The sequence below is a fragment of the Gekko japonicus genome, unplaced genomic scaffold (genome assembly GCF_001447785.1).
Source record: "Gekko japonicus isolate JY-2015 unplaced genomic scaffold, Gekko_japonicus_V1.1 scaffold1147, whole genome shotgun sequence".
Taxonomy (NCBI): domain Eukaryota; kingdom Metazoa; phylum Chordata; class Lepidosauria; order Squamata; family Gekkonidae; genus Gekko; species Gekko japonicus.
Genome location: NW_015169206.1, coordinates 479,139 through 506,577, shown reverse-complemented (window position 1 = coordinate 506,577; position 27,439 = coordinate 479,139). Strand labels below are relative to the sequence as shown.

At 44.4% G+C, this 27,439-nt stretch overlaps 1 protein-coding gene across 1 annotated transcript in view; it reads right to left on the bottom strand.

Moving 5' to 3' along the window:
• Positions 1–20,867, bottom strand: part of GABRA5 (gamma-aminobutyric acid (GABA) A receptor, alpha 5) — a 91,105-nt gene extending 70,238 nt beyond the window's left edge. Inside the window, exons 1-2 of the mRNA XM_015416355.1 lie at positions 20,782–20,867; positions 1,067–1,179 (exon numbers count right to left, since the gene is read on the bottom strand). Coding sequence (XP_015271841.1) covers positions 1,067–1,179; positions 20,782–20,867 — 199 coding nt within the window. The remainder of the gene's footprint in view (positions 1–1,066; positions 1,180–20,781) is intronic.
• Between the last annotated feature and the right edge of the window lie 6,572 nt (positions 20,868–27,439).

Sequence of the window (27,439 nt, the reverse complement as noted above, 5' to 3'; positions counted from 1 at the left end):
CGTTAACATAGTCATTGTTAAGAATGGCAGTTGCCCCTTGGACATAATAAGATATAGGGTATTTGTATGCACCCCCCACTGTGCTGGCCAATTAGGCACCCTCCCGCACGCGGGATAAAGCTAGCAAACAGTTTCTAGCCAAAGCTGGGAACTCGCCTTCTCCCACGGCTCCCTGGAAAAAAGCAGACAACACAACTCCCACCTGCACATCGTTACAGATAAGCATTTCAGCTGACAGCTAGCCTGGGCTATCCAGGTCAGGACAATTGTATACATACACATATACATAAATTTTCCAAAATGCAAAACAATACAATATAATACATTTCGATTAAAAAATGAGTACTAGACCAATAAGGGTGGAGCTATGACTCAGTGGGAGAGCACCTGTTTTGCATGCAGAAGGTCCTAGGTTCAGCCCCTGGAATCTCCAGTTTAAAAAGGATCATGTAGTAGATAATGGAAAAGACTTCTAATGGGAGGCTCTGGAGAGCCACTGGCAGTTAGAGTAGACAATCCTGACCATGACAGATCAATAGTCTTAACACAGGCTAGGGCAGCTTCATATATTCATGTATGCCAGATGACTGGTTGACTTTCATACATATTTCCACAACTCCCTTTCAGGTGGTACCTCCATACTTCCTTGTCTCCCAGCTATACCAATGTACACACACACATAGACTCAAACACTCATCTAAGTGTCAGCACATTTTAAATACAAGACAGGAAGCAAAAGTATCGGAGGCTTTTTGCAGCACAATTTTATTTGTTTGGGTTTTCTTAAGTCTCACCCAGTGTCCACAGAGCTCGGGATGGCATACGTGGTCTCCTTCTTCTGTATGACAGATTAGTGTGAGAAAGAGCAACTAGACCAGTGACACCCAGTGAGCTTCATGGCAGAGTGGGGTTGTGGATCTCAGTTTCTCTGGTTGTAGTTTAACCCTCTAACTACTACAACTACACTTCTGGCACTCTCTCCATATTCTTTTGAAAACTGTTGTAAGGTTGGGAGGCAACTGCATAATATTTTAAAAGAGCATGAAAATAAAATGACTTCTAGTACCTCCCAAGCCTGGTCGAAGCCTGTTATCGTATCCATCCAGAAGACCATCCAGAATCCTGGTGAATATGGTGATGTTGTCATCTTTCACTGAAGGTGTTGGCATTTGTGAGAAGCTGTTGAAATGCAGAAGTGAAAGAGAACATAAGTAAAGACAGATAAAAGAGGTGCAGATAGTGGATTAAAAATGTATAAATCTCATAACCAAACAGGCTTGGATTATAAAATGCTTGTTAAGGAGGAATGCAGACAAAATCACATATGTACACAAGTGCCATCAAGTTGCAACTGATTTATAGTGACCCCGGCAACGGGCTATCAAGGTAATTGAGAAGCGGAGGTGATTTGCCATTGCCTTCCTCTGCAGAGTCTTCCATGGTGGTCTCCCATCCAAGTACCAACCCTGCTTAGCTTCTTACTTCCGCGCAGATAAAATTAATATTTCGGGTATTCATCTATTATTTGTAGGGGATTTTTGACCACTTTGACCCGACTTATGTGCATTTTCCTTAGTACCCTGTATCATTTGAATTCCCTTTCCCACTCCAAAATCTGTCTCACTATATCCACCACCATCCTGAACAAGTAATTAAACAATCCTCCTTTGCCCAGACCCTCCCACATGACCTGCTTTCTCCACCCATTCCATTCCCCAGTCCTCTTCCATGTGCACTGGCCATAGGCTTTGTTCTTAGAAACAGAAGATGAGGTCCTAATCTGTTAGAGGACTGCAACACTTGGGATTGCAGGATCAAATCTTATCTTTTGTTTCTAAGAACTAGGCCTTGGACTCTCAAATTGTGTACAGGACTCTCTCTTTTAAAGCTCTATAAAGTGACAAGAGGAGCTGCGGTGGCTCAAGTGGTTAAGACGCTGAACTGCAGGCTGTGGAAGGTCGGTAGTTTAGCAGTTCGAGACCCAAGTGTGCCGCATGACGGAGTGAGCTCTCGTCTCTGGCCCCAGCTCCTGCCAACCTAGCAGTTCGAAAGCAAGAAATTGCAAGTAGATAAATAGGTACCACTTCGGTGGGAAGGTAACAGCGTTCCATGTGCCTTGGTGTTTAGTCATGCTGGCCACATGACCACGGAAATGTCTTCGGACAACGCTGGCTCTTCGGCTTTGAAACGGAGATGAGCACCGCAACCCTAGAGTCAGATTCAACTGGCTTTGAGCAAGGGAACCTTTACCTTTACCTTAAAGTGACAAGACTTTTTAAAAACTCTTTTTAAAATATTCTCTTACATTTTCCACCATGCTCCACTGCAAATATTTAGATACTCTGTTGGTCTACTTGGCTTCTTCCTTTGCTGTATTTATAGCAGTCATAAGAATCTGAAGCACATACACAGAAAACATCAGGAGATCTTTATATCTGTCATACGATAATAACATCTGGAAGTATCTGTAGTGTAGAACTTTGGTATTGGTATTGTTTAAAAGTTCGTATTGTTTGGATCTTTATCATCACTTTAAAATCATTTTCATTATGCTAGTTCACATTCTGCCTTGTGCAAAATTTTAATGCTGCAGGAGTGTTATTGCTGGCAGGAATGACAGTAATTTTCAAGTATACATTCAAAAATGTATACTTTTCTGTGTAGAGACTATGTCTCTTGATGCAAAAAGCCCACAGCCATTCTCACTTGGAATAAATAAGGCAAGTTCCCTTGGTGTGAAGAAGGAATTGGGGCTTGCCAAAAAAGCTGCTACCTTAATTACTACCCTTTGTAAGCACTAATAATTCTGAATAATAAGAATTTGACTTGCCAGTCACTGTGTATGACAGACTTAACATAAAAGAAAGGTTAGCCAAAGGTTAAGAGATACAATTATCCCAAATGAACTAGGACAGAAAAATTATGCACCAGAAGAACAGGTCACCAATATAAGGTAGCTAATACAGGACTTCCAGTGCTTAGTAAACCAGTTATTTCAAATTAATAAGAGAATTCTGCTTTTCTCCTTTCTGCAGCTGCTAATCGTAAGTACATCTCTTGTCTGCCTTTTTATTTCCCAGCTTCTTTTCTTCTGCCAGGCTTCTCCTTCTAGATTCTCCTGTTCCACATTCTATTGGACAATTTCCACTTCACTTGAATGTCTGCCTTCTTACACTCCCATGGCCTCCTCCCCACCCCCCGCCAGCTGTTCTACCAGTCCTGAGTTAGTTAACCAGCTGATGTCAGAGACCCTTAGGATCAGAGCAGCTCAACTAGTAGAAACTTTCTACCCATCCTGCCTCACCATGACAGCAGAACAGCTGCGCAGTATACCTATCCTAGTTTTCTCCAGGGTGTGGAAACGCACCCTGTGGAAAATTGATGGGAGGGAAATTGAGCAAGTTAGATCCTTTAGGTATTTGGGTATTTTGTTTCATTATAATTTAAACTGGTCTTCCCATCGGGACCAATTGCTTCTTTTAGTTAAAAACTGGATTTCAGCTGTCACTCAGTTTTATTACCGACAAGGAAACCAGTTCGCCTTGGCCACCCTTCGAATTTTCCCGGCCACAGTAGTTTCTCGCTTACTATATGGAATCCCTGTGTGGATTCAGAGTTTTACTAAAGAAATTGACCAAACTTATGCAATCGTCTTGCGACACATTCTTGGACTACCTAACTCTTCTCTCTGTGCTGAGCTGGGTCTCCATCTGCTAGACTTGCGGGCATGGATCACCACTATTAAATATTGGCTCCACATCCATTTTAGTGCCGTATGTATCCAAGTGGTCACAGGCTATAACTTCTAAAATACGCTCAATTGGCAATGACCTGGACATCTTGGAAAATCAAGATGAGACCTTTCCTGGAAATCGACCATAGTAGTTTGATTTGGAGAACCCGCAGAAGTTGCTCACCCCTATTATTTACTCTTTCTAACCCAAAATCCCAAGATGAGACCTTTATATACCAGACGATTCGTAAAAGAATTTGGGACACCGAAGCCCAAACAATCTGGGCTGGTGCCGAGGGCACTTGTTCCCCCCTTTCCCTTGGCCTCAGATATGCACCAAATAGTATGGCCCAACACTTCTCTAATCTGGTGATCCCACTGCAATGCAGAGCCTTTATGCTGGCCAGATTCAATGTTTTCCCTTCATCCTGGGTCTCAGGTAGATATAGAGGCATTCTGAAATGTGACAGAATCTGCAAATGCTCACTTAGAGAACCCGATACCTTAGATCATATTCTGCTATGCTGCCCCTTCCATTCACATATCTGACTATTTTTGATTAAGCCCTTACTATCAAAAGTTGTCTCCGTCCTTTTAGCCCTCGCATTATAAATGTTTTCCGCTGCTCAAGATTTGTGAATCAGTGAGCATCTAAAGGTACAAAAGGAAAGGATTTTGGTAGCAAGAAACTATTCTTAATATTGGTGTGCTCTAAGATTTTAGATGTAATTTTAGCTTGACAAGGTTCTTATCTTACTGATTTTATATGCCAATAAAGGTATTGTTTTGTATACCTATTATATACAAGCAGGGGACATTTGAGGACTTTTAACGAAAGAGAACACCCACTCCTCCCTCACTCCCCCCCCCACCATGCTGTCTTGTCTGGCTATCCAAAAGTGGGCAAATGAAGAAAAAGGAGAAACAAACTCAACCCAAAATATACTGATAATGCCACAAGGGTCAAGGTACAGCAGATAAAATAATATCAAATGTTTATTATATGGTGTACAAAACAGTGATGCTAAAAACATAGGGCCTATGTTTTTTAGTTTCACGATTGTGTACACCATACAATAAATATTTATGTTGGTATTATTTTACGAGCTGTAGCTTGACCCATGTGGCATTTATCCAAAAAGTGGACACCAAGATCCCGCAACATAATCTTGTGAGCTCTCAATCAGCATTCTGTTTTTCTTTTGTTAAAAACTGCCAACACGTTTACAATTTTAGGGTCCTCTCAGTGTGTTTTTTAAAAATATGTTTAGATTTTTATGAAAGCCTGTCTCTTAGCCCTGGGTGGCTCCATTGTGAGGAGCTTTGGACCTTCACGGAGAAGCCATCATGAGAATCTGATATATGACAGGTGGGAACCCAGAGGGTTCCCCCTCTCACAAGGACTGCCGCCGTCAAGCTATGCTTGGACCATTAAGCAGCAACCACTTACCAACCTTGGAAAATCTTCTCCTCACTGCTGCCATGCCCACCCTGCTACTGTCCCATCTCCTCTGTTCCCTCGGCCTCACTCCTTCCGCCATCTCCTCCTCCCTCCACTCAGCCACTGTCACCACCTCCCAAGGCCTGGTACTCCTCCTGTTGTCTCTCCTCCTGCCCCAGTCCAATCTTACCACTGATCTTGCTCTATCCCCATTGCTTTCGATGGGTTTAGACTGGAGTAGCTCTGTGTAGAATTGCACTGTCAGTCACTGTCACTGGCAGAGGTAGCCCATACAGCTTATTAATGGCCACCTGCACAGACCATGTGAGGCCGACAAGTGGGCGGGGGACTTATCAGGAGGCTCCAGAAGAGGGAACTCCGAAGCAAGTTCTGGGTGAGCTGCCATTGCACTTAAATGGACTGCGTTCCTTTTAAATGCTGTCCCTCCATTGGAAATAATAGAGGATGAGGCACCTACTTTTGGGGCTCATAGAATTGGACCCCCGGGTCCCATCCTTTTGAAACTTGGGATGTTTTTTAGGAGAGGTACCAGCAGCTATGCTGAAAGTTTGGTGCCTCTAACTCAAAAAAGCAGCCCCCCTCCAGAGCCCCAGCAACCCACAGATTGATTCTCCATTATACCCTATGGGGACTGGTCTCCATAGGGTATAATGGAATGCACAGCAGCTATTCTCCCTCCCTCGCTTTCTGATAGCCCTGAAGTGGGGGGAGGGGCTCCAAACTGGTAGAATCCCCTGCCCCCAACTGGGGATTGGCAGTGCTAAATCTTACTCTTTTAACCCGATGCCTAGCTGTTAATACTGATAGTGATATTGTGGGATCTTAGTCAGTATTTTGGTGCTTTCTGTGGAAATGCAGACAACACCCCCCCCTCTCTGTTTTTTTTTTTTTTAATATTTCAGATTTTTAGAAACATCTCCCCTATCTACTCATAGCCCTACTGGACAGATTTTTTTGAACCACACTCTGAGGCTATATTCAGAATTAGATATATAGACATTTACAGAGCTAAAATTTAGATTTAAAAAAAATTTTTTTGCAGAAAAGAGCATGTCTGCGAATGCATCCTGGTGAGAAAAGGAACTGCAGTACTTGAAATTCCACTAGTTATGCTTAAACATGGAAGGGCTGAATCCTGTGGAGCAGTTTTTCTTCTTTAAAGGCAGTGAAAGCACACACTGAAATTTCCCCCCACTTCATGGAAGACTGATACTGGGCTCATCTTTAAGTGGAAATTAAGACCAAAAACATTTATAATTCTTGCCTTGCCCAGCACTGTCCCTTCTCCCCTTGTTCTTGCAGGAAATTAGCTTATGGAATGTGATATATTGCTTGCACAAGAATCTAAAATAAGGGATCCAAAGAGCTATTTAGAAAGGGACATCTACTGTAGTTTGGTACCTGGTCAGCTAACACTTTCTCGGGGTATGCCAGCAAATTCTTCTCTATTATACAAACTATTAATGCTTTGTAGAGTTTTGGTGCAATTTCAGTTCTATTTAAAGTTGCCCGGGGGGGGGGAGAGACAGCTTTACAATAACAGAAAATGTATAAGAACCTTTGGATCTTGCAAAAATTTTCAATAATTTCCAGTGTTTAATTTAGCTTCATGTGTAAACCTTGCTAACTGAACAATTCCCAGAATACAACTGAGGGGGAAAATCTGTTTAGAGCATAATCTGTCAAACTGGACTGGAGGGTAAACAGAGATGGTGATGTATATACAGGGTTTGCCTATCCTTGTGAATGACTTGAGTTTTCTTCCACGTCCTATCTTGACATCAGATTTCATTTTGCTGGGCATTTTAGCTGCTCTTTACAGTCTCGGTGAAGTTGAACTAATTGCACAACAGAATTATTTCGACATTTGCTTGGTTCAGCATGTTTATTTGTTTAGAATTTATGCTGTCTGCTTCTTAATTTTTCAAGATTTCTCCTGTCTCAGAAAAAAAAAAAAGCTCAGTGTTTGAATTAGCCTAGTTTAGAAATGGATTCCAAGGTCTTTAGTGGTTGGGCAAAAGTCTCTGTGGTAAATGTAGAAGCAGTGGCTAATCCCAGGTGCAAACGGGGGAGGGAGCCAACGACACTGCCAGGCTCTTCTGAAAGCACTGAAGGTCTCACAGGAATATAGGTCGACGGCTGCTTTGAAACTTCAGAAATTTGCTATTTCAAATCACTTCCAGTTGCTAAGTAAAAATAGTGTGGGTTTTTTAAAAAATGTGCTATTTCAAAAATCTATTATGAGCCGCTTGACCCATAATCTATTTTTAACTCAGAAAACGTTACCGGATAGGGTAGCATGAAACTCATGGACAGCACATCACGCATGATGATCACACACATGTATATTCCACTGTGGGTACACATGACAGAAAGCCACAAGCAGCTGTGACTTCTTAATATTTATTTGGATTTATTCAAAACGTTCTTATGCCATCTTTCCACCCAGTCTGGGTCCACAAGGCAATGGACAGAAAAAACATGAAAACATTTAAGAAATTTAAAATACAGTTAAATTATAAAACAATTCAATTAAAAGCACCAAAACAAACAACACTAGAAGGAGGGCCAGTAACCATCTTTGGGGATATGGCAGACAAAACAAAACGGTCTTCACCTGGCTACTGGCTAACCACCCTGATAGTGGGTGACAGACATACCTCCCTGGAAAGGGAGTTCCAAGTTTTGGTGCCAGGTTGCTACCCATCTAGGTTCAGACCGCAGGGACAACAGAAGCAGGGCCTCCAAAGATGAGCAGAGTATACATGTAGGATCATACGGGACAAGACGGTCCTTTCCAGTTTGGTGTAGTGGTTAAGTGCACGGACTCTAATCTGGGAGAACTGGGTTTGATTCCCCACTCCTCCACTTGCACCTGCTGGATGACCATGGGCAAGCCACAGTTCTGTCAGGGCTGTTCTTGAAAAAGAGCAGTTTCTGTCAGAGCTCTCTCAGCCCCACCTACCTCACAGTGTGTCTGGTGTGGGGAGGGGAAGGGAAAGGAGTTTGTAAGCCGCTCCTTTGGGTAGTGAAGGGCGGGATATAAATCCAATCTCTTCGCTTCTTTTTCCATTATCTTAATACACACCAATGTATTACTGTATTTGTTTAAAAGGAACAGGCAGGAATCCAAAAAAACAGCAGTCCTTTTCAGATGTTATAATTGCATATACCAGAAGCCTACCAACTGCATGTAATGGGAACACATGCGACCTACCCAATACATGCTGTTACCATGTTGTAGGAACAGGGGCAATGCACCATGCACATAGAGCTTTCATACACAGAAACTACTGGGTACATGTGCTGTGGGAACTGGTATGCAATGCAGAGGTTGACAGCCATGTGCAATGATCACACAATATATTTTACTGCGTATATAACTTGGGATGATCTATACCTAGCATTCATCCCTACAAAAAATGGCTACCTGATCAGAAATTGCTATTCCTGTCTTCAGTCTGGTATGGAACTGAAAGTAATATAAGGAAATTTCAGGATCACAGGCCAAGTAATCTGCATAGTGCCCATACTTTCTTATCATATTCCAAGTAATTTACATTTTGCATCAGAACATTCATTCCTGTGACACAAAATGCATGTATTTTACACTCAGTAATTTCTAAACATACATTGAACACAAAACCAAAGTGCAAAAGAATGAAATATTTTTTAAAAAAATAAAGTTTTTTTATTGCTTTTCCACTTCACATACTACAAGGAAAGGGGAAAAGGGGCTAGAACTAAAATACAAAGCTAAAGCAAGGATCATCTTTCATAAGTAGCTTATTGTATTTCCCAACCTTAAAGTAAATTTTAAAAAATGAGGAATATAACTGTTTAAGATTAATATAGAGTCAAACTAAAGCAAGCATTGAAGATTTTAAATTGATGGTGCAGATGTCTATTTGCCTCTAAATGCTGGCAGACGAGATTTGTGAGCCTTTCCAAAATGATACATATTGCATCCTCCAGCGTGCTGAGAGACATTTTGGCTGCACAGAAACTTCCATTAGGCCACCCAATAAGTCTTGGGGCTGAGGAACCAAGATTTGACCCTGGGTTTCCTATAGCCAAATCCAGCTGGCTTACTTCTGCACCACACTGGTATATAGCCCAGTTCTCCTTCAATTCCTCCCTATCTGAAAATTTCAAGAATAGTGAAAACTGAAAGATTCTTCATGGACTTGATATATATGAGCATATAAAAGCAATTTGGTCAGAAGAGGGGAAAAAGTCTTGGAACTCTGAATATATTATATCCTGGAATATTGTGAAGCTCTTGATTTGAAACATTTAAAACTCTAGTAAATACTCCATGAGGAAGAATCATACTTGATCTAATGGGCATTCTTCTGTATCTATGATCAAAGCTGATTGATGGCTTTTGACATCATTAAATGTAGGTTGCCTGCCGGTGATCTTAACCCAGGCTCTCAGGAAACTTGTGCCTGCACTTCAGCAGATGCATCACACACACAAAAAGGATGTCAGCACTAGAACTGCTGCAAGAATTGTAATGCCAGAGGTTTTGTGACTGGCCATCATAGAACAAACTGAAGTCAACACAATATCTTAGGAGCTGCCACGTGTGTTCTCCTGTATCCAGTCTGCTCTACCCTCTAATAGAGATTTCTGATGTAAGAAACGTCTCTTGTACGTTACCAGTTACCATCCCATGCTCATTCACAGTGCGTTAAGTCTGAGTTGACACCCAGAGTCTGACACCCATATCTATCGAGTCAGACCATTGGCCCTTGTGAGCCCAGTATAACCTTTGCTGACTGGCAATGGATCTCCAGGGAATTCCTTTCATGCCCAGCTGAATATACCTGCACCCTTCACACTCGACAGCTTCTTGATTTTGTACCCTGATACTGCCCCCCCCCACCACATTTACAAACATAATCCTGAGAAAAGAGGTCTGGAGTCCTAGATCTGAAATCTACCTGATAACGTGAACTACTTCTGTTCAGTTAATTTAGCCCATACCGTATCCTTTGATATGATTTTTTAAAATTCATTAATTGTGTTCAAGCCTCCTGGTTTTGATCTATTTATTTATTTACTTACTTTATTTACAGTCAACCTTTCTCACTGGGACTCAAGGAGGATGACACAGAGTGAGTCAATACAATAAACAGGATGGGACATGCAATAAACAATGAAATAGGATTTGGATTGTAGAACCAACCAGGAATCTAAAACAAAAACAGAACTGAAGCAAAGCTTACGTGTTAACTTGACACATTAAACGGCACAAGATTACATAGTAGGATCCAACTTACAGCAAACTATACCCAGTAGTATAGGCCACAGACCTTAAAAATCTGTCCCAGTAACTTTATGGATCATTGTGTACAGTGCTACCCTATTGCCCGCATAGAAAAGTCCTCTTGGATACCTCAGTCTTGCATAGTTTGTGGGAAACCAGGAGAGCAGGAGCCTTCCTGTCCTCCTCAGGCAGGCCATGCCACAAGGTGGGGGCCACAATGGAGAAGGCATGTGTGCCAGCAGTTGTTGATTTTGCCCATTTACAAGTTGGCACCTGCAGAAGGCCCAGCTCAGATGAGCGAAGCTGTCATGGTGGAGCACAGAGAGAGAGATGGTCTTGCAGATATGATGGCCGAAGGCCATGAAAGGATTTGTATGTGACAGCCAATATTTTAAATTGAGCCCGGTTAGTGATGGGCAGCCAGTGGAGTGACTGTAAAACGGGAGTGATCTGCATGCTCCATCTAGCTCCCGACAATAGCAGAGCTGTGGCATTCTGCACCAACTGGAGTTTCTGAGTTGATTTCGAGGGGAGGCCAATGAATAGTGCACTTCAGAAAAGCCCGTAGAATTTGAAAAAAAGCCTCAGAACATACCAAAAATCAAGTCACCAGAAACTTGTCTAGGAGGAAAGACTATCTGTACTGCCAATGACAATGTCTTCGGTATTCCAGTATTTCATGTGTTCACAAACAGGATTCCTTTCTTTGCTATGCTCACCAAGATTCCTTCCAGGGTTTCTGAACAGGAATGATCTGACATGTTGATTTTCTTTGCTTTTCTCCCCAGTTTGTATGTTCTCAGTGTTAGCAGGGTTTTGGTTCACCTCACTTTCCTTGCTGACATCCATGGTCCTTTTGTTTCTTTTGCACCATCTTTGTGCCACCTGTATGCCATTTTATATGCTATAAGCCCTTTATGTGCCACTTCTGTGCAACTGATACAGAGATAATGTTGCCAAATACTTTGTTTCAATGGGGGGAAACTGGTGCAAGGAAAGGGACTCTGCTGTGAAAATTTTTAAAAAAATGCAGGGCTTTCTCACAAGGGAGAAACAAAGTCAAACTGGGGATATTCAAATACCAGACCGCTTCTGAAATGCCTTCAGATCTCTACTTCTGAATTCAGAAGGCAAAGCAAGGGCTCTGCTCTTGTTTTCAGTGTGCAGCAAGATTCCACAAGAGTCACTCCCACATAACATCTGTCTGATGTGTGCGATACCTCCCTCAACCAAGCCTGTGGACTGCGGCACCTGTTCAAAAACGGATACAGTTGCCCATGGATGGCCAGTAGCTTCTTCCAAATCCTAGACTGCCTATATGTGCTGGATTGCTGCAGCAATACAGCGCATAAAGGCGATGCCAAAATAAATATGTTGATTTTTCACTCATTGTTGCTTGTGGATGCAGTGATCCCAGTACACACAGAGAAAGCCCTCGTTTACACAAGCTCGTTGTAATAGAGAAAGTGTATCTAACTATGCACCCCATTGCATAAAGAGATCTGTTTCCTGTCCTGAAAGTGAGGGCTGGTCTACATGCAGAGGATTTCATTGATCTACATATGGGGTAACAGTCTCTGACTTCAACCCTTCTAGTAGCACTACAAAAAAATAATCTGTGGGGAATTTCTCTTAAATTCTCAAATGCCAAGTTCTCATTCAAATAGCATTTGTTTATGAACTCTCATCTCTGACAGTTATTTCTTAAAAAAAATAGTATCAGATATCTATATCTGATTTTAGATTCTACATGAACTCCCATGGACTTGGGAGAGGAAGATTTTAACTTTTGAAGAAAAGGTGACTAAGGTGGAGTAATGTGTTTGATCTGGCATGGGTTTCAGGCATACGAGTAGTCCACAAGCATATTTCTCAGCTCTTCAGACCAAAGCACTCCTCAAAACAAGGAGCTGAGTTACATTAATAACTTGTGGTGCAATTCAGTACAACAGGAAAACTCATGCTGAAATGAAAGTAATTGGGGAGGAGCACTCTTCAATTTATTTGAAAATCACCATTCAAAACTCAAGAGTTTTGAAACATTCCCAGATTTCAAATGTATGACAAACTGATTTCAGCTGTACTTGCTAGACTACTGATTTATTTATGTACAGGATTTATATGCTGCTCCTTGGCCAATAAGCTGATCCTGGTGGCTGGCAAAGAATTCAGCTGCACAGAACCTACAAAATAAAGAGGTCTCTCTAGATTCTATAAGGACTAAGAAAAATCACATATTTATAGCACAGGGGACTTTAATCTTTGTTTATGACTTTTACAAAATGCCATGTACAGCAAAAGGCAATTACTGAAGTGCCTGGTCGTGACAAACAGCAACTATAGGTGTCAAATGGCGACACTGAAAATGCTGTTTAATATTATTGGACCGAGCCTTATGGAGATTTATATGGCACTGCTGAGGAATTCCCCCAAATGTATCACAAGCTGGTTACTAAAACTGCAGCTCCAACGAGGACAGCATTTCTTGCCTATATTATGCACACTTCCAGACACCCCTGCATTACCAAGACAGCTAAACCTCAGAACAGGCTACAGCCAACATTGCAGTGAATTAGAAACTTCCGCAGTGGGTTACAGAGATTTCCCCCCCAGCAAGTTTTACCATTTTTAAAACTGTTTTTGAAAAACCTTAAGGACAAATGGTATATGCTCCGGAATGACTGCCTCGCTCTGCTGAACTGGTATAATACCCAAAAAAGTGCTTTGTTAGGATTCAGTGAAAAGCTATACCAAGGAGACTAATTTCCCTGGTTCTGGCCATTACATTAAGGCATTTTATAGAATCAAAGAATTAGGATGGGTCCAGAACATCACCGAATATATCCACACATGCCCTGTTGTGAACAGCCACACGTTTCTACCTCAACTGAACAGCTGCAGTATAAAACACAAAAGATACACCATTTAATATCTACAAAATGCTGACTTGCAGTAAGCATCATAACCGTTGAAAGGATTCACATGGATAATTTAGCCTAACCTCGAAATAGAATAATGTATTGCTGAGTGCCATGGAGCTCCAAAAGGGAGCTCTGCAGATCAAGAGCTACTTTCCTGATTCCTGCACCAGCCAGGCTGTTGGGCAGAGGAAAGAACACTGGGCAACTGGAGCCAGGACACTAGCACCAGACACAAATGGAGTCCAAACATGCCCCACAGCTCAGAATCCTCCTGATCCTGGTCCAAGAGAAGTAATTCTGCACCTCAGATCATGACCAGTTTCCGTTTCGGGCCCCCCCGGAGCAGAGGGTACTCAGGGCCCCCCTCCCCTACTCTGCCCACTACCAGGACCCTGTTTCCATCTCTCTCCCGGCCCATGCTCCCAAGCCACCTGTACGGCCTTTCATCAACGACGCTGGGGTGGTGTGTGCAGTAGTGGGTGCCACAGCTACAGCCTCAAGAGCACTGCTTGCATTATTTGCACAGTCTTCTGTGGTGGTGCCGGACAGCCCAGGCAGCAGAGCATGTGCAAGCCAGCAGTTGGGGAAAGGGTGCACAAACAGGTCACAGAGAGGGCACCGGGGCAACGGTGGAGCCTTGTGAGCAAAAATTCTACTTTGTGAGCTTACTGGCATTTAAGTTGTGAGTGAGTGATTTGGCTACTGCATAAATTAGTGTGCTCTGGAGCCATCCCTTCCTGAGCTAAGACAAAAACATGTGAGCCAGAGGCTAAAAAAACTGTGAGCTAGCTCACACTAACTGCACGGGGGTGGTGGGGTCAGGGGCAGTGGGCCCTGGCAGAAGCCTTGAGACCTGGCAGATGCCCCACCTCAGGATATCCTCAGATAAAAGCTTTCGATTCTCTTAGACTGAGAATGGCTGAGGTGGCCTGCCCGCCCACCCATGCCAGATTATGGGCCCACAGATCTTTTAAAATTTTTAAGACAAACAAATTACAGATATATACCAAAAAATGCAAAAAGTTCATAAGATACATTGCCAGTCTGTATCTAAACCCCCTCTCGTCCTGCCTCCGTGGACATAGAAACCCTAAACCAGCAACTGACAATATTGTGTTAAAACTGATCTCTTAAAAAGCACACATGAAGCTGCCTTAACCTGAATCAGTCAGTATTCTCTACTCTGATTGGTGGCCTCTCTTCAGGGTCTCATTTACTACCTGATCATTTACTACCTGATCCTTTTAACCGGAGACACCAGGGACTGAGCCTGGGACCTTCTGCATGCCAAGCAGATGCTTTACCTCTAAGCCACAGCCCTTCCTAGAAAGTCTCCTAACACTGATTCTATTGCTTTTACACTTGGCCTGGATGGGATGTTAACGCATGATGAGCAGGTGGCGCTTGCTCTGGGCACTTCTGGTTTCAGTACTTTCCCATCTTGTCTGTATTCAAACTTCTGCATATCCTCCAGATATGAGGATAGGAAACGAGACAAAGGGCAAAACAGAGGACAAAGGAAATGTTTGCTGTCTGTCCCCTTACTTCACCAACAACCTCTGACTTTGGAAGTTCTTAACATCTGATCATCATTCATTTGCCTGTAGTTTCAAACTGCGCTGAACTAGATAGCTGAGACTAGTTTGATCTCATCAGATCTCAGAACCTAAGCAGGGTTGGCCCTGGCTAGTATTTGGATGGGAGACTATCAAAGAATACCAGGGTCATGACACCGAGGCAGATAATGGCAAACTACCTCTGAACATCTCATGCCTTGAAAATCCCACAGGGTCATCATAAGTCAACTGTGACTTGAGGGCAAAAAAAAAAAGTTTCAAGCCAATGGCTTCTTGTATGGGCTTTCATGTTCAGGGTAAACAACTACTGTCCCTGATTTTTCTGAGATCTTCATTCAAATATAGAAACTGTATATACAGTTTTCATTCATCTAGGCTAACCTACCCATAAAATCAATTTGGTCAATATTCTGTACAATATAACAAATACAACAGAAACTCAGACTGACTATTATATTGTAGCAGAGGAAGTAACAGGACTGTTTTCTGTACCCTGACTAGCCTAAAATAAAACCAGACCTTTCATCAATTTGTTACTGGTTTACCTGACATGACCTCTCCCAAACCATCCTGGGAATTATAGTTTAGTGAGATTATAAAGGTGTTTCCAACAGAGACTCCCTAGCTTTCTGTACAGAACTGGTTCTCTGGGCAGACATAACAACTAGTAAACCCATTTCATTCTGTGGTGCCTAACATTCCTTTTAACACTACTATATGTAGATGATAGTAATATAAATATGAACTGGCCTGCTACTTCTCCCTATTGCTCCTCTGAGTTCTCTGAACCGTGTGAGACTTCCCTGTCTCATGGGAGCCCATAGAAACACCCAAGTGATGATGCCAACCAGGCCAAGTCGGGTTGCCAGGTCTCCTGCTATGTCAGGAGACCTACTGCCAGCAACCCCCCACTGCCGCTTTCTTGGCTGGTGGGAGAAAAATACATTTTAGAATCACCATGGGAAGTCACCCTGCTCTAGGAATAACAGAAATCTCCATGGTAAAATGTAATGCTGTTGTGTTAGCGGGGCCTCCCTGCTCCCTCCCAGCCGAGTCACATCACCCTGGGATGAGTGATCGCAAGGGGAGCGTAACACAATTGCTCCAGTAGCCTGGCCATTTGCTCTGTAACTTAAATCATGCCAAGAGACCATGGCTTCAGCCTATCTGCTATTTGGGGCCCGGCTGTTTTTTTGAGAATTCTCAATGATGGTACTTTCCCCACGAAGGTACACTGGGGGCTTTGTCATAATCATTTCCAGGCAACCAGCTTCTCTTCACATATATTCAGTCTGCTTTATAATGTTATCAGCTGAAAAGACTGAGATGAGGAGGATGCATCGGCTACAAATATTTTTGACACTTGAGACACTGAAGGCCACTGGAAACTCAGATGCTCAAAGCTCAGCGGTTACCTGGAACACTGGACTGGTCTCTGTTATACTGTCAGGAAATTAGGGCAATTAGCTATGTTTCCTCTTAAAATTAAGAATCACCATTCTTGTTGCAATTAATGCTGTTTTTCTTGTTGCAATGAACATTTTGGTTCTGTTATTTATCTGGGTTTTATCCTGCCCTTCCTGTAAGAAGCAGCATACACAAACAGCCCTATGAATAAACTAGGCTGAGAGTGAGTGATAATCCAAAGCCATGCAGTGATTTTAATAGCAGACTGGGGAGCTAAACCCATATCTCCCTGTACCTTGTCCGAAACTGACCATCACACAAAATCTGCTTTCAATACAATTGATATCTTAAAAACAATAGGATCTCCCCCATAGTTGCCATGAATAGTGTGTCTTGGATTTGAACTGTCTTTTCCACTTGAGAGCCATTTTGGTGTAGTGATTAAGTGCGCAGACTCTAATCTGGGAGAACTGGGTTTGATTCCCCGCTCCTCCACTTGCATATAGTTCTGGCACAGCTGTTCTTGAAAAAAAGAGCAGTTTCTGTCAAGAGCTCTCTCAGCCCCACCTACCTCACAGGGTGTCTGTTGTGGGGAGGGGAAGGGAAAGGAGTTTGTAAGCCGCTCTGAGACTCCTTTGGGTAGTGAAGGGCGGGGTATAAATCCAATCTCTTCTCTTCTCCTTCTACTTGCAGTAGGCACTTTTGTTTGTGGGAAAAAGAAAGTGCAATTGTTCTCAGTTTCCCCTTCTTATTGCAGCACCCCACTTTGAGTCCCATTACATTCCTCAGGGTCCTCTGACCCAAAGGGGGCCACAGTTTCAGGGGGAACAGAAAATTGCAGCTGGAGGGGGAAGCAGGAAAATATATGCAGTGTAAGAAGCCCTGGATTTTCCCCTTATATTCCCCTTCATATCACATGATTAAGACATTCCCATGTGGTTTATTGATTTATGGTTTAATATTAGGGGGAGGTAAGCAAAACTCATCTATTTCCAAAACAGAATGATGATTATGATGATAACAACAGCAGCAGTAGTAGTAGTAACAACAGTAATAGTAACAATAGTAACAACAACAACAACAACAACAACAACAATAATAATAATAATAATAATAATAATAATAAAGAAAATGTTCAGTCCTTTAAAGCCCATTTTAGTATTGCTAAAGCAGTACTAAAGTGATGAAAACAGGCTCATCTAGAGATGGGCTGCTGGTTGACATGGACAGAGAGGTAGTTGAGAAGCACCTGGCTGCATTGAATGAGTACAAATCCCCAGGGCCAGATGGTATGCACCCAAAAGTGCTCAAAGAAGTTTCTACAGAGCTTGCAGAGCCTTTGTCCATCATCTTCCAGACCTCTTGGACGACAGGAGACATGCCACAAGACTGGAAGAGGGCTGATGTTATCCCAATTTTCAAAAAAAAAGGATGAGCCAGGAAACTACAGGCCAGTCAGTCTGATCTCTGTCCCAGGGAAGATATTGGAGTAGGTTTTAAAGGGGACAATCTGTGAGCATCTAAAGGACAACTTGGTGATCCAGAGAAGTCAGCACAGATTTGTCCCCAACAGCTCCTGCCGGACCAACCTCATTTCCTTCTTTGATCAAGTGATGAGCTTACTGGATCGAGGGAATGCTGTTGATGTTGTTTACCTGGATTTCAGTAAAGCTTTTGACAGGGTTACCCATGATGTCCCTACGGGTAAACTAAAGGACTGTGGACTGGACTGTAGGACAGTTAGGTGATTAGGGAACTGGTAGGAGAACTGCACTTGGAGAGTAGTTGTCAGTGGAGTTTCATCTAAATGGAGGGAGGTGTCCAGCGGGGTGCCACAGGGCTCGGTTCTAGGCCCAGTACTTTTCAATATTTTTTGTGGAGGGGCTACTCATTAAATCTGCAGATGACACTAAATTGGGAGGAGTAGCGAACACACATAGAGATATAATTCAATGAGATCCGAACATGCTGGAAAAGTGGGAGGATGTGAACAAGATGTAGTTGAACAAGGATAAGTGCCGAGTTCTTGAGGAACACACATACTGGATGGGGGAGTAGCAGTGTATGTGAACAAGATCTTGGGGTAAGGGTGGACCGAAAGTTAAATATGAACAGCCAGTGTTATGTGGCGACAAAAAAGGCTAATGTGATCTTGGGCTGTATCAACAGAGGCATAACACATCACAAGGTGCCACAGTCCTGCTGTACACTGCATTGGTCAGGCCGCACATGGAGTATTGTGTGCAGTTCTGGAGGCCTTGCTTTAAAAAGAATGTGGACAGAATAGAGCGTGTGCAGACAAGAGCAATGAGGATGATCAGGGACCTGGAGACCAAGCCCTGTGAAGAAAGGCTGAGGGACTTGGGAATGTTTAGTCTGGAGAAGAGGAGGTTGAGGGGGAACATGATTGCTCTCTTGAAGTATTTGAAGGGCTGTCACTTAGAGGAGGGCAGGGAGCTGTTCCTGTTGTCAGCAGAAGATAGGACTTGAAATAATGGGTTTAAATTAAGGGTGGGAAGGTACCAACTGGATATTGGAACAACTTTTTTACAGTAAGAGTAGTGCAACAGTGGAATCAGCTGCCTAGGGAGGTGGTGAGCTCCCCCTCACTGGCAATCTTTAAGGAGTGTCCAGACAAACACTTGTCAGGGATGCTCTAGGCTGATCCTGCATTGCGCAGGGGGTTGGATTAGATGGCCTGTATGGCCCATTCCAACTCTGGGATTCTATGATTCTAAGCCCGAAGAGACATCTAATCACTTACTAGTTATTATATTTTTAACATGATAGCTTCTGGTTTTTTTGTTTCTTCTTCCCAGTGTACCAAGGATGCAATTTGATACTAACCACACCCTGCACTCTCTGAAGTCAGCAAAACTTTCTTTACAGAATGCTGACAAAAAAGGCCTAAAGATCATGGGTGGAAAAGCCCACCCCTTTCCCCATTTTTAAACATCCTGTCTTATTAAGAGTGCTGGAGAACTTGAAAATTGTCCCTCTGTGTTGTGTTATTTCAGTCGGTCTGTATAGAAGGCATGGCAAGGCTTTTGTTTTCTGGATTGAAGACCTTTAGGGGTGCCTTAAGCCCTTCACATTCATTTTCTCAGGAATCCAAAAAACAGCACTATAATGACCTCTATATTAGGCTATTTTAAATGAGGACCAAACTGAGAGAGAGCCCCTTGCCTAAGGCCACCTACTGAGTTCACTGCACAGTCAAAAGTTAAACAGAAGAAATTATTTCTCCTATCGACGGTCACAACAATCTCCATCGCCTTCAGGTAACACAGATATACCAGCTACCTTTCTGTCAGATGCATGATTCTGACCATTGTGGATGCAACACAAGCCTGGCTCTTAAAAGTGCGATCACAGTGACAGATGCTGATTTCTGCCAGAAAAATCATGCACCTTGGAGGCCTTCGTGGCCTGGAGTGTTGGGCTGACAGTTTCAAAAAGTGAGAGCTGCTTTGCTCCCAGAACAAAAAGTTGTTGTGCCAGCGCATTCTGCTTCCAGAACATATGCAAAGGTGGGGGACTTGTGCATTTCTCCGTAGGGTGAGGTGCCCAAGCACACACAGAACACTTGCCTCTTGCTGATGCATGAATTCCTCTTTTGAATGTTACAGCAATAGTAGGGGAAACAGATGGACACGTCAAACATGCCCTGAGTTTCCTTGTTCAGCCTTAACGTTCCAAACCAACCAGAGTCCCAAAGGCCAGAATTCTGACTGGCTCATCATCTCCTCATCCCAGGATCGACGATACACCTGGATGCTTGCTGAAAAAGACAGTAAATACCAATGCTTATAGATCTTTCCCCTGCGTTTTATGCTTTGTAACTCATTTGTCTTCAGAGCATCTCCAGATTTCAGGCTCAGATTACCGCTATTGTACAGATGGCGAAACTGAGACAGAAAAATACTTTGCTTGATCTCTCCCAGTTGCCTCTGCGCCACACTGATAATCTTAAGGACGCATTAGGGTGCACCCTCTTTGTTTCTTTTGGAACAGCGTCTGGTTTTCAACAGATGTACAGAGATATCAGTCAATCCTAAAAGTAATCAACCCTGACTGTTCCCTGGAAGGCCAGCTAATGAAGCTGAAGCTCAAATACTTTGGCCACCAAATGAGAAGGGAGCACTCACTGGAGAAGAGCCTGATGCTGGGAAAGATTGAAGGTCAAAGAAGACGGGGACGGCAAAGGAGGAGATGGTTAGACAGTGTCATAGATGCAACGAACATGAAATTGAGCCAACTTCAGAGGACGGCGGAAGACAGGAAGGCCTGGCATGATCTGGTCCATGGGGTTGCAAAGAGTCGGACTCGACTGTGCGACTGAACAACAACAACAGAGATATCCTGAAGAAAATATGGAAAAAAACTCTGTAAAAGTGGTAACTTACCCAAAGTGACTGGCTAAACTCATGGAAATGCAGAGCAGGAAGCAGTTTTTGATCATGATATAATTAGAGCACATCCCATTGTCCATTCCCAGTGAAAAGAGGACTAGAAGCAGCTGACTTTGCAGGGGTGTCCCTTGGCCACTTTTGTTCTGAAGCTGCAGTGGACAAGAAATGGAGTAATGCACATCAGTCAGCAGCAAGACAGCAAAACGGTCAGATACTAAGCAAGATATGGGGCACCAGTTGTTCAATCTGCCCAGCAAGCAGACCAAACATTTAGTTAAGCCAACACTCGGACAGGGGGAAAGTAGAATTTAAAGGAAATTGGTTAAGGGAGCCTTTCTGTACACATGAAGGGGACACAAGTGAATTCAGATATCCTGAACAGCTTGGATAATGGGAACTCTAGCACAGCAAGGATGATTTTGTATTCAACTAAATGACTTCCCACAGATAGACTGATACAAAAGGTATGTCTGATCCACATATTAGTCGGAAAAGTAAGAAAATAAATCATATTTTTCAAGCAGACACATCCACGACACAACCAACGTGCAAAAATTACCCAAAATAAGATACTTGAGTTTGCCTTTAAAAATAAATGTTTGCTATTGTGAATTATTTCCCCCTTTATTTCCCAAATGGAGCCATGGCTTTTTTACATGGCTTTTTAAAAAAGGGAAGCTAGTTAACACCTCCTGAAATTCAAGGTGCCAATATAAAGAACAGTCACAGATAAAACAAGGGCTTATTTCCTTCGCAGCACCTTAAGGGCTCTGGGGGAGGCATGGTAGGAATACCTGCTTGCAAGATTGATGGGCACTCCTTGGAAGGCTGCCTGCCTGAGTCAAACAGCTAATCGTGACTGTATTGGAAGGAAATCACGACCCCTTCTTCATTTCTGGTTCCTGCTTTTGGATTTTGGTTTATTAATTTTAAAACGTAGCAAAAGGAGGATGCTTTCAAGGCAAATTTGAGTTCTTTTTTCCTTCTGCCATGTAACACCCTCCCACACACACACACAGAGACAGCCAAGACACTCTGGCCACAGAACAAGAGTCGGTGCATTTTTCTTTGCCATCAACCCCTGGAAATATTCAGGGGACAAAACAACAACAACAACCCAGAAAGAGGCTGGGCTTGGCTTTTTCTTCTTTTTATCTTTTTTTGTGATTTGCATGGAAGTGCAGTGCAGGTGAAGTCAATTCTCAGTAGTCCAAGGAGGGTTCCCCCCCCCCACAACCTCCAAAGTGTTTTCCGGCCTCCAAACCCTGGAAAAGGCCGTGCCTGGGCGAAGGCTCGGCGTGGGGAGGGCTCATCCTCCCACCCTCCTGTCATCTCCCCTCTTCACCTCCCTCCCTTGGCCAGAGAAAGAGGGCACTGCAGAGCCGCAGCCTCCTATTACCTCCGGCAGCCTTTCCCACCCCTCTTACCCTGGGGAGTCACCCGCGCGCCTCCGGTCCCCCCGGCCGGACTCCCCCCCCTCGACCGTCTGCTTCACTCCCCTCCGCGGATGCCTCCCCCCTCCCCGGTCCCGAGACCATGGCTATACCCGCAGCAAGATCCAGGCATGCAGCCCTGGCCGGCGCCTTTCGGGTGTCTTGCAGTCGCTCTGCTCGTGCTGCTGCTATTGCTGCTGGTGGTGGTGCTGCTGCTGCTACTGCACCGAGCGCCGCGCGCTGCAACGAAGCCGACCGAGCGCCTGGTTCGCCTCTCCCGAACCTCTCTGCCCCTGCCATGCACACAACTCCCGCAAACTCGGGCGAAAGATCACAAGCGCAGCAGGCGGCTCGCCGCTCCCCGTCGCCCCGGCGGGCCTGCGCCTGCCCCAGCCTGCCGCGCCAGCTCCAAGGCTCCAGCCCAGGTCGGCCGGAGCAGAGCGCGCAGCCCCAGCCCGTCACTCCCGCAGCCCGCTCGGCCAGCAAAGTTTGCCCGACGCGACCCGCCGGCCTCTGTCGTCTCCACACACACACACACCCCCGTCCGCCCCGGCTAGAGGGGAGGGCGGGATCGCGGTGCGCGTCGCTCCCCTCGGCTCCCCGCTCGAGCCCTGGCTCCTCTCGCCTCCGCCAGCCAACCAGCCAGCCAGCCATCCCCTGGCGGAATTGCGCAAAGCCTCCTGCGAGCTCAGCCTGGCTGCTGGGGCGAAGAATGCCGCGCGGCTTACCAGCTGTCGAAGCTCGGGCGATGGAGCCCCTCGTGAACTGCCTCTCCCTCTCCGTTCGCTTTTGTGCCTTCGTTGTTGCCGCTTAGAATGTATGTGCATGTATAGATCCCAGCAACTGTTGGTAACACATCTTCTTCGCCCACGGCGCCAAGAAAAGGGAAAACAGTAAATGGTTCAGATCCAGGGAGTCACCGTCTTTCCAAGGCTGCTGCCGTTCGTTTGTTTTTTCTCCCCCCCTCCCCAGATTTCGCCGGGTGGTGTGCCCCCCCCCAGGTGTCACCCCTCTCCCCCTTAGTCGTTCCCTTGTACCCCACACATGGCTCCTCCTCGGCTTGGAGCGGAACGGTTGCCAAGCAGACGTGCGCCAGCAGAGGCCGCTGCACGCATGGCAGAAATAGCCGATATTAATCACTGCGTCCCTTAACACCGGTGGAGAACTCGCTAAAAACCAAGCGCTTTCCTGAACGGCATTGTTTCGAGGAAGGGGGGGATTCCGAGACGAAGAGATGGCTTATTATAGCATTCACTTCCGAGTAGGGAGGCTCCTGTTTCTAGAGCTTGGCAGGGGTTTCTTTTTCAGAAGTTTGTGTAAAGTTGACTGCACTGGGGATACGTTTAAATTGTGGACAGGTGTGTTGGTCCATAGGAGGGAGAAATCGGAAACCACAGTCGCCTTTTTTATTTGGATGAACCAAAATTACACAAAAGCCCTGTTTAAGCTTTTGAGTTTCCCTGAACTCTTCATCAACCTGGATATTCAGTACAGGGGTGGTGGTGGAGACTACAGCCTCCCCCATTTTGCCCTGAGACATCTTTTTTTTTTCCTGTCCACCCCCACCCCACCTGCACTGCACAACCAGACTGATAAAGATTTCTGGGAACCTTAAAGATTGCTTGCTGTTTTGTGACCTTTTGGAAGGTCCTAATAAAATGTATTACATTACATTATGAACTGCTCTGTCATTCATTTCTACTGTTCAAAATCCTTTTGTGGTTCTTTTGTATCATCAAAAGAACATTGTGAGAAAGGTAGATTTCATCAGTTGCCCAGTGGCGAATACATGTAGCCCTTGGTCTATAATTCTCTGTCTCTTCCTAGGAAGGAAATTCCATTGGATTCAGTGGGGTTTTCTTCTGAGTAAAGATACCTAGGATTATACTGCAAACGGGGCGTGTGTGTTGGGTGCATGTGTTGACCCTCACTTCTTTGCACTGTACAATTACCTTGTGGGACTCACTGCCACTGCAGGTGGTGATTATCATTTGCTTAAAGGTAAAGGTTCCCTTGCTTGAAAGCCAGTCGAATCCGACTCTAGGGTTGCGGTGCTCATCTCCGTTTCAAAGCCGAAGAGCCAGCGCTGTCCGAAGACATTTCCGTGGTCATGTGGCCGGCATGACTAAACACCAAGGTGCACGGAACGCTGTTACCTTCCCACCAAAGTGGTACCTATTTATCTACTTGCAATTTCTTGCTTTCGAACTGCTAGCTTGGCAGGAGCTGGAACTAGAGATGGGAGCTCACACCGTCATGCGGCACACTCGGGGTTTGAACTGCTGAACTACCAACCTTCCACAGCCTGCAGTTCACCGTCTTAACCACTTGAGCCACCGCAGCCTTAAAAGGAGATTAGACAAACTCATGGAGGAAAGATATGTCAAGAGTTATTAGCCATGATGGCCATATGGGAATATTCAGAGGTGAAATGCCCCTGAATGCCAGTTGTTGGTGGACAGTAGCAAGGGAGGGGGCTTTGGTCTCTGCTTGCATGCTCTGGCCCTTCCAGGGCATCTGCCAAACCACTTTGGGGGATGGGATGCTGGGTTAGATGGACCATTGGTATGATCCAGCAGTGTTCTTCTTAAGTAAAACCGGGACCAAGGCCAATCCTGTATAATGGAGCTGCGGTGGCTCAAGTGGTTAAGACGCTGCACTGCAGGCTGTGGAAAGTCAGTAGGTCAGCAGTTCGAGACCCGGGTGCCGCAAGACGGAGTGAGCCCCCGTCTCTAGTTCCAGCTCCTGCCAACCTAGCAGTTCGAAAGCAAGAAATTGCAAGTAGATAAATAGGTACCACTTCAGCGGGAAGGTAACAGCGTTCCGTGCACCTTGGTGTTTAGTCATGCCGGCCACATGACCACGGAAACGTCTTCTGACAGCGCTGGCTCTTCGGTTTTGAAACGGAGATGAGCACCGCAACCCTAGAGTCAGATTCGACTGGCTTTCAAGCAAGGGAACCTTTACCTTTACCTTTTTTACCTGTATAATGCATATTTGCAAACATAATTATCACGCACAGGTACTATATGTTTAGTTCACATGTGCACATAAAACGTTTCATATGTACACAAGAACAGTGCAATATGTGAAACCACTTTGGTGGGTAAACCACATGATAATGCAGGGATTTTAAGAAGGCATAACTCATTAAAAAAGAAAAGAAAAAAAGAATACAGTCTGGATTCCTTGAACTCCGGGAAAGCGATTGAGTGGACCTTGATGCAGGCTGGCCCATTGGCTACCCATCAGGCTGCCTCCTTCAGGGCAATGCCATGTTATTTCTTTCGGGTTTCCCCTCTACCCCTTTTTTATGCGGTTCCTTTTCGGCAGGTTTTGCACAGGAGCAGAGTTTGTGCGTGTGCAGAGATACCTCGGCAGCACCTTCAGATGATGCATGACAAGATAAGAGTTCCCCTGCATACAAAGAAGGGAGCCCAAATCTGTGTCTGATGAGACAAGTGCCAATTGCATATCAGAAAGGAAGACAGTCTTGTGTGGGCCGTGTGGTGTAGAGGTTAGAGTGGCAGGCTAGGACTGGGGGGAAATTTCTTTCTAATCCACTCTTGGCTGTGAAGCTAATTTGGATAGCCTTGAGTTCAGTTACACTCTCGCATACTATCTAATCTCACAAAGTTGTTGTAAGGATCAAATGGAACAGCCAGTTGTTCCATATGACATCGATGAAAGATGGCAGAACAAAATTGTAATAGAAATAGATATTGCAGGCCAAATTTCTAACTTTGCAGTAAAAAAAATATACGTACTAGAAAGTAAGTCTCATTGAAATGAGGGGCATTATTTCTGAAACATTTTGCAGAATTAGGCTCCAAGCCCCAACAGTACTCTAAAAACAAAATCAGAATTCTGCACCATGGAGTATCTATGCTGTTTCATGCATTTCATACATTGTAACGCATACAGTGCAATCCAAAAAAACCCAAAACCCTACACATTTCTAAGCCCACTGGCCTCAGTGGACTGACAGGGGCATCATTCTGCTTAGGACGGCACGTATCGTGTTAGTGCTGACCATGGACAAGGCAAAGATTTTTGTTGAGGACAGCAATGGTATGACCCACCACTGACACCTTCCCTCTTTCTCTTTGTCTTATCTGTCTCCCTCCTCCTGCCCTGCCCATGGGGCGGTGGCGCAGTCCAGCATGGGAATAAGATTTAGTAGGACACCGTCTTGGATTTTAGCTTTTTAATTACATGCTTAACTGTATATTGGTTTGTTGTACAATTTTATCTGTTGTTTTATTATCGATATATATCACCCAGAGCCCTGCTTCATAAATTGAAGTAGTAGTGGTAGTAGTAGTGGTGGTGGTGGTGGTGGTGGTAGTAGTAGTGGTGGTGGTGGTGGTAGTAGTAGTAGTAGTAAAAATGCAGGTCACTGAGTCCCATCTTCAGTGCTTGCTTTGGCCTCTTGTTTTCCAGGTTGTTTTGAAGCCCTGAGGCTACACATGAGTTTCTAATACAAATATGAGAAAACTGAGATTATGAGAATGATGTCTGTTCTTTACTACTAAATTTCACTATTTCCAGTTGCAGGATTGCACGGTTATACAAAGGCCAGTTTGCTAGGACTGACCGGCACTTCGGTTTCATCCATGACTCATCCTGTTTAGACTCATCATGAATAGAAATTATGGACTATAAAGTCAGGGCCTTGGGGGGAAAGGGTACAGAGCAGTTTCAAGGAGGCACCTCCTTCCATAAAAATTGATGTGTGCCTTTTCTGACAGGGCAATATCATTACAGCCTGACAAAGCAGCTGGTGTTGCCTTTCATCATCTGCCTTGCCACTTTTTGCTCTCTTTGCCAACTCAACAAATACCTCTTATCTTTCTCTCGTCTAACACTCTCAATTCCATCCTGGAAGTTGCTTTATATTGAGTATACTGAGTCTGACCACTGAGCTATTAAGGCCGGCATTGTTGGCTCTGACTGAAAGCAGCTCTCCACGCTCTCAGGTAGAGCTCTTCCATTTAACCCCCCTGATCCTTTTAACTGAAGATGCCAGGGACTGAACCTGAGGCCTTCTGCATGCCAAGCAGATGTTTTTCTCCTGAACTGCTGAGGTGTACTGCTGCTGCTCTTATGCTTCTTCCAGTTCCTGTCAACAAACTGTTCTTTTTCTTAATCTCCATCTATCTAGTACTGTGTGTATAGCAATAGCCTTGAGCAAAAAATATATTATAAAATAAAATAAT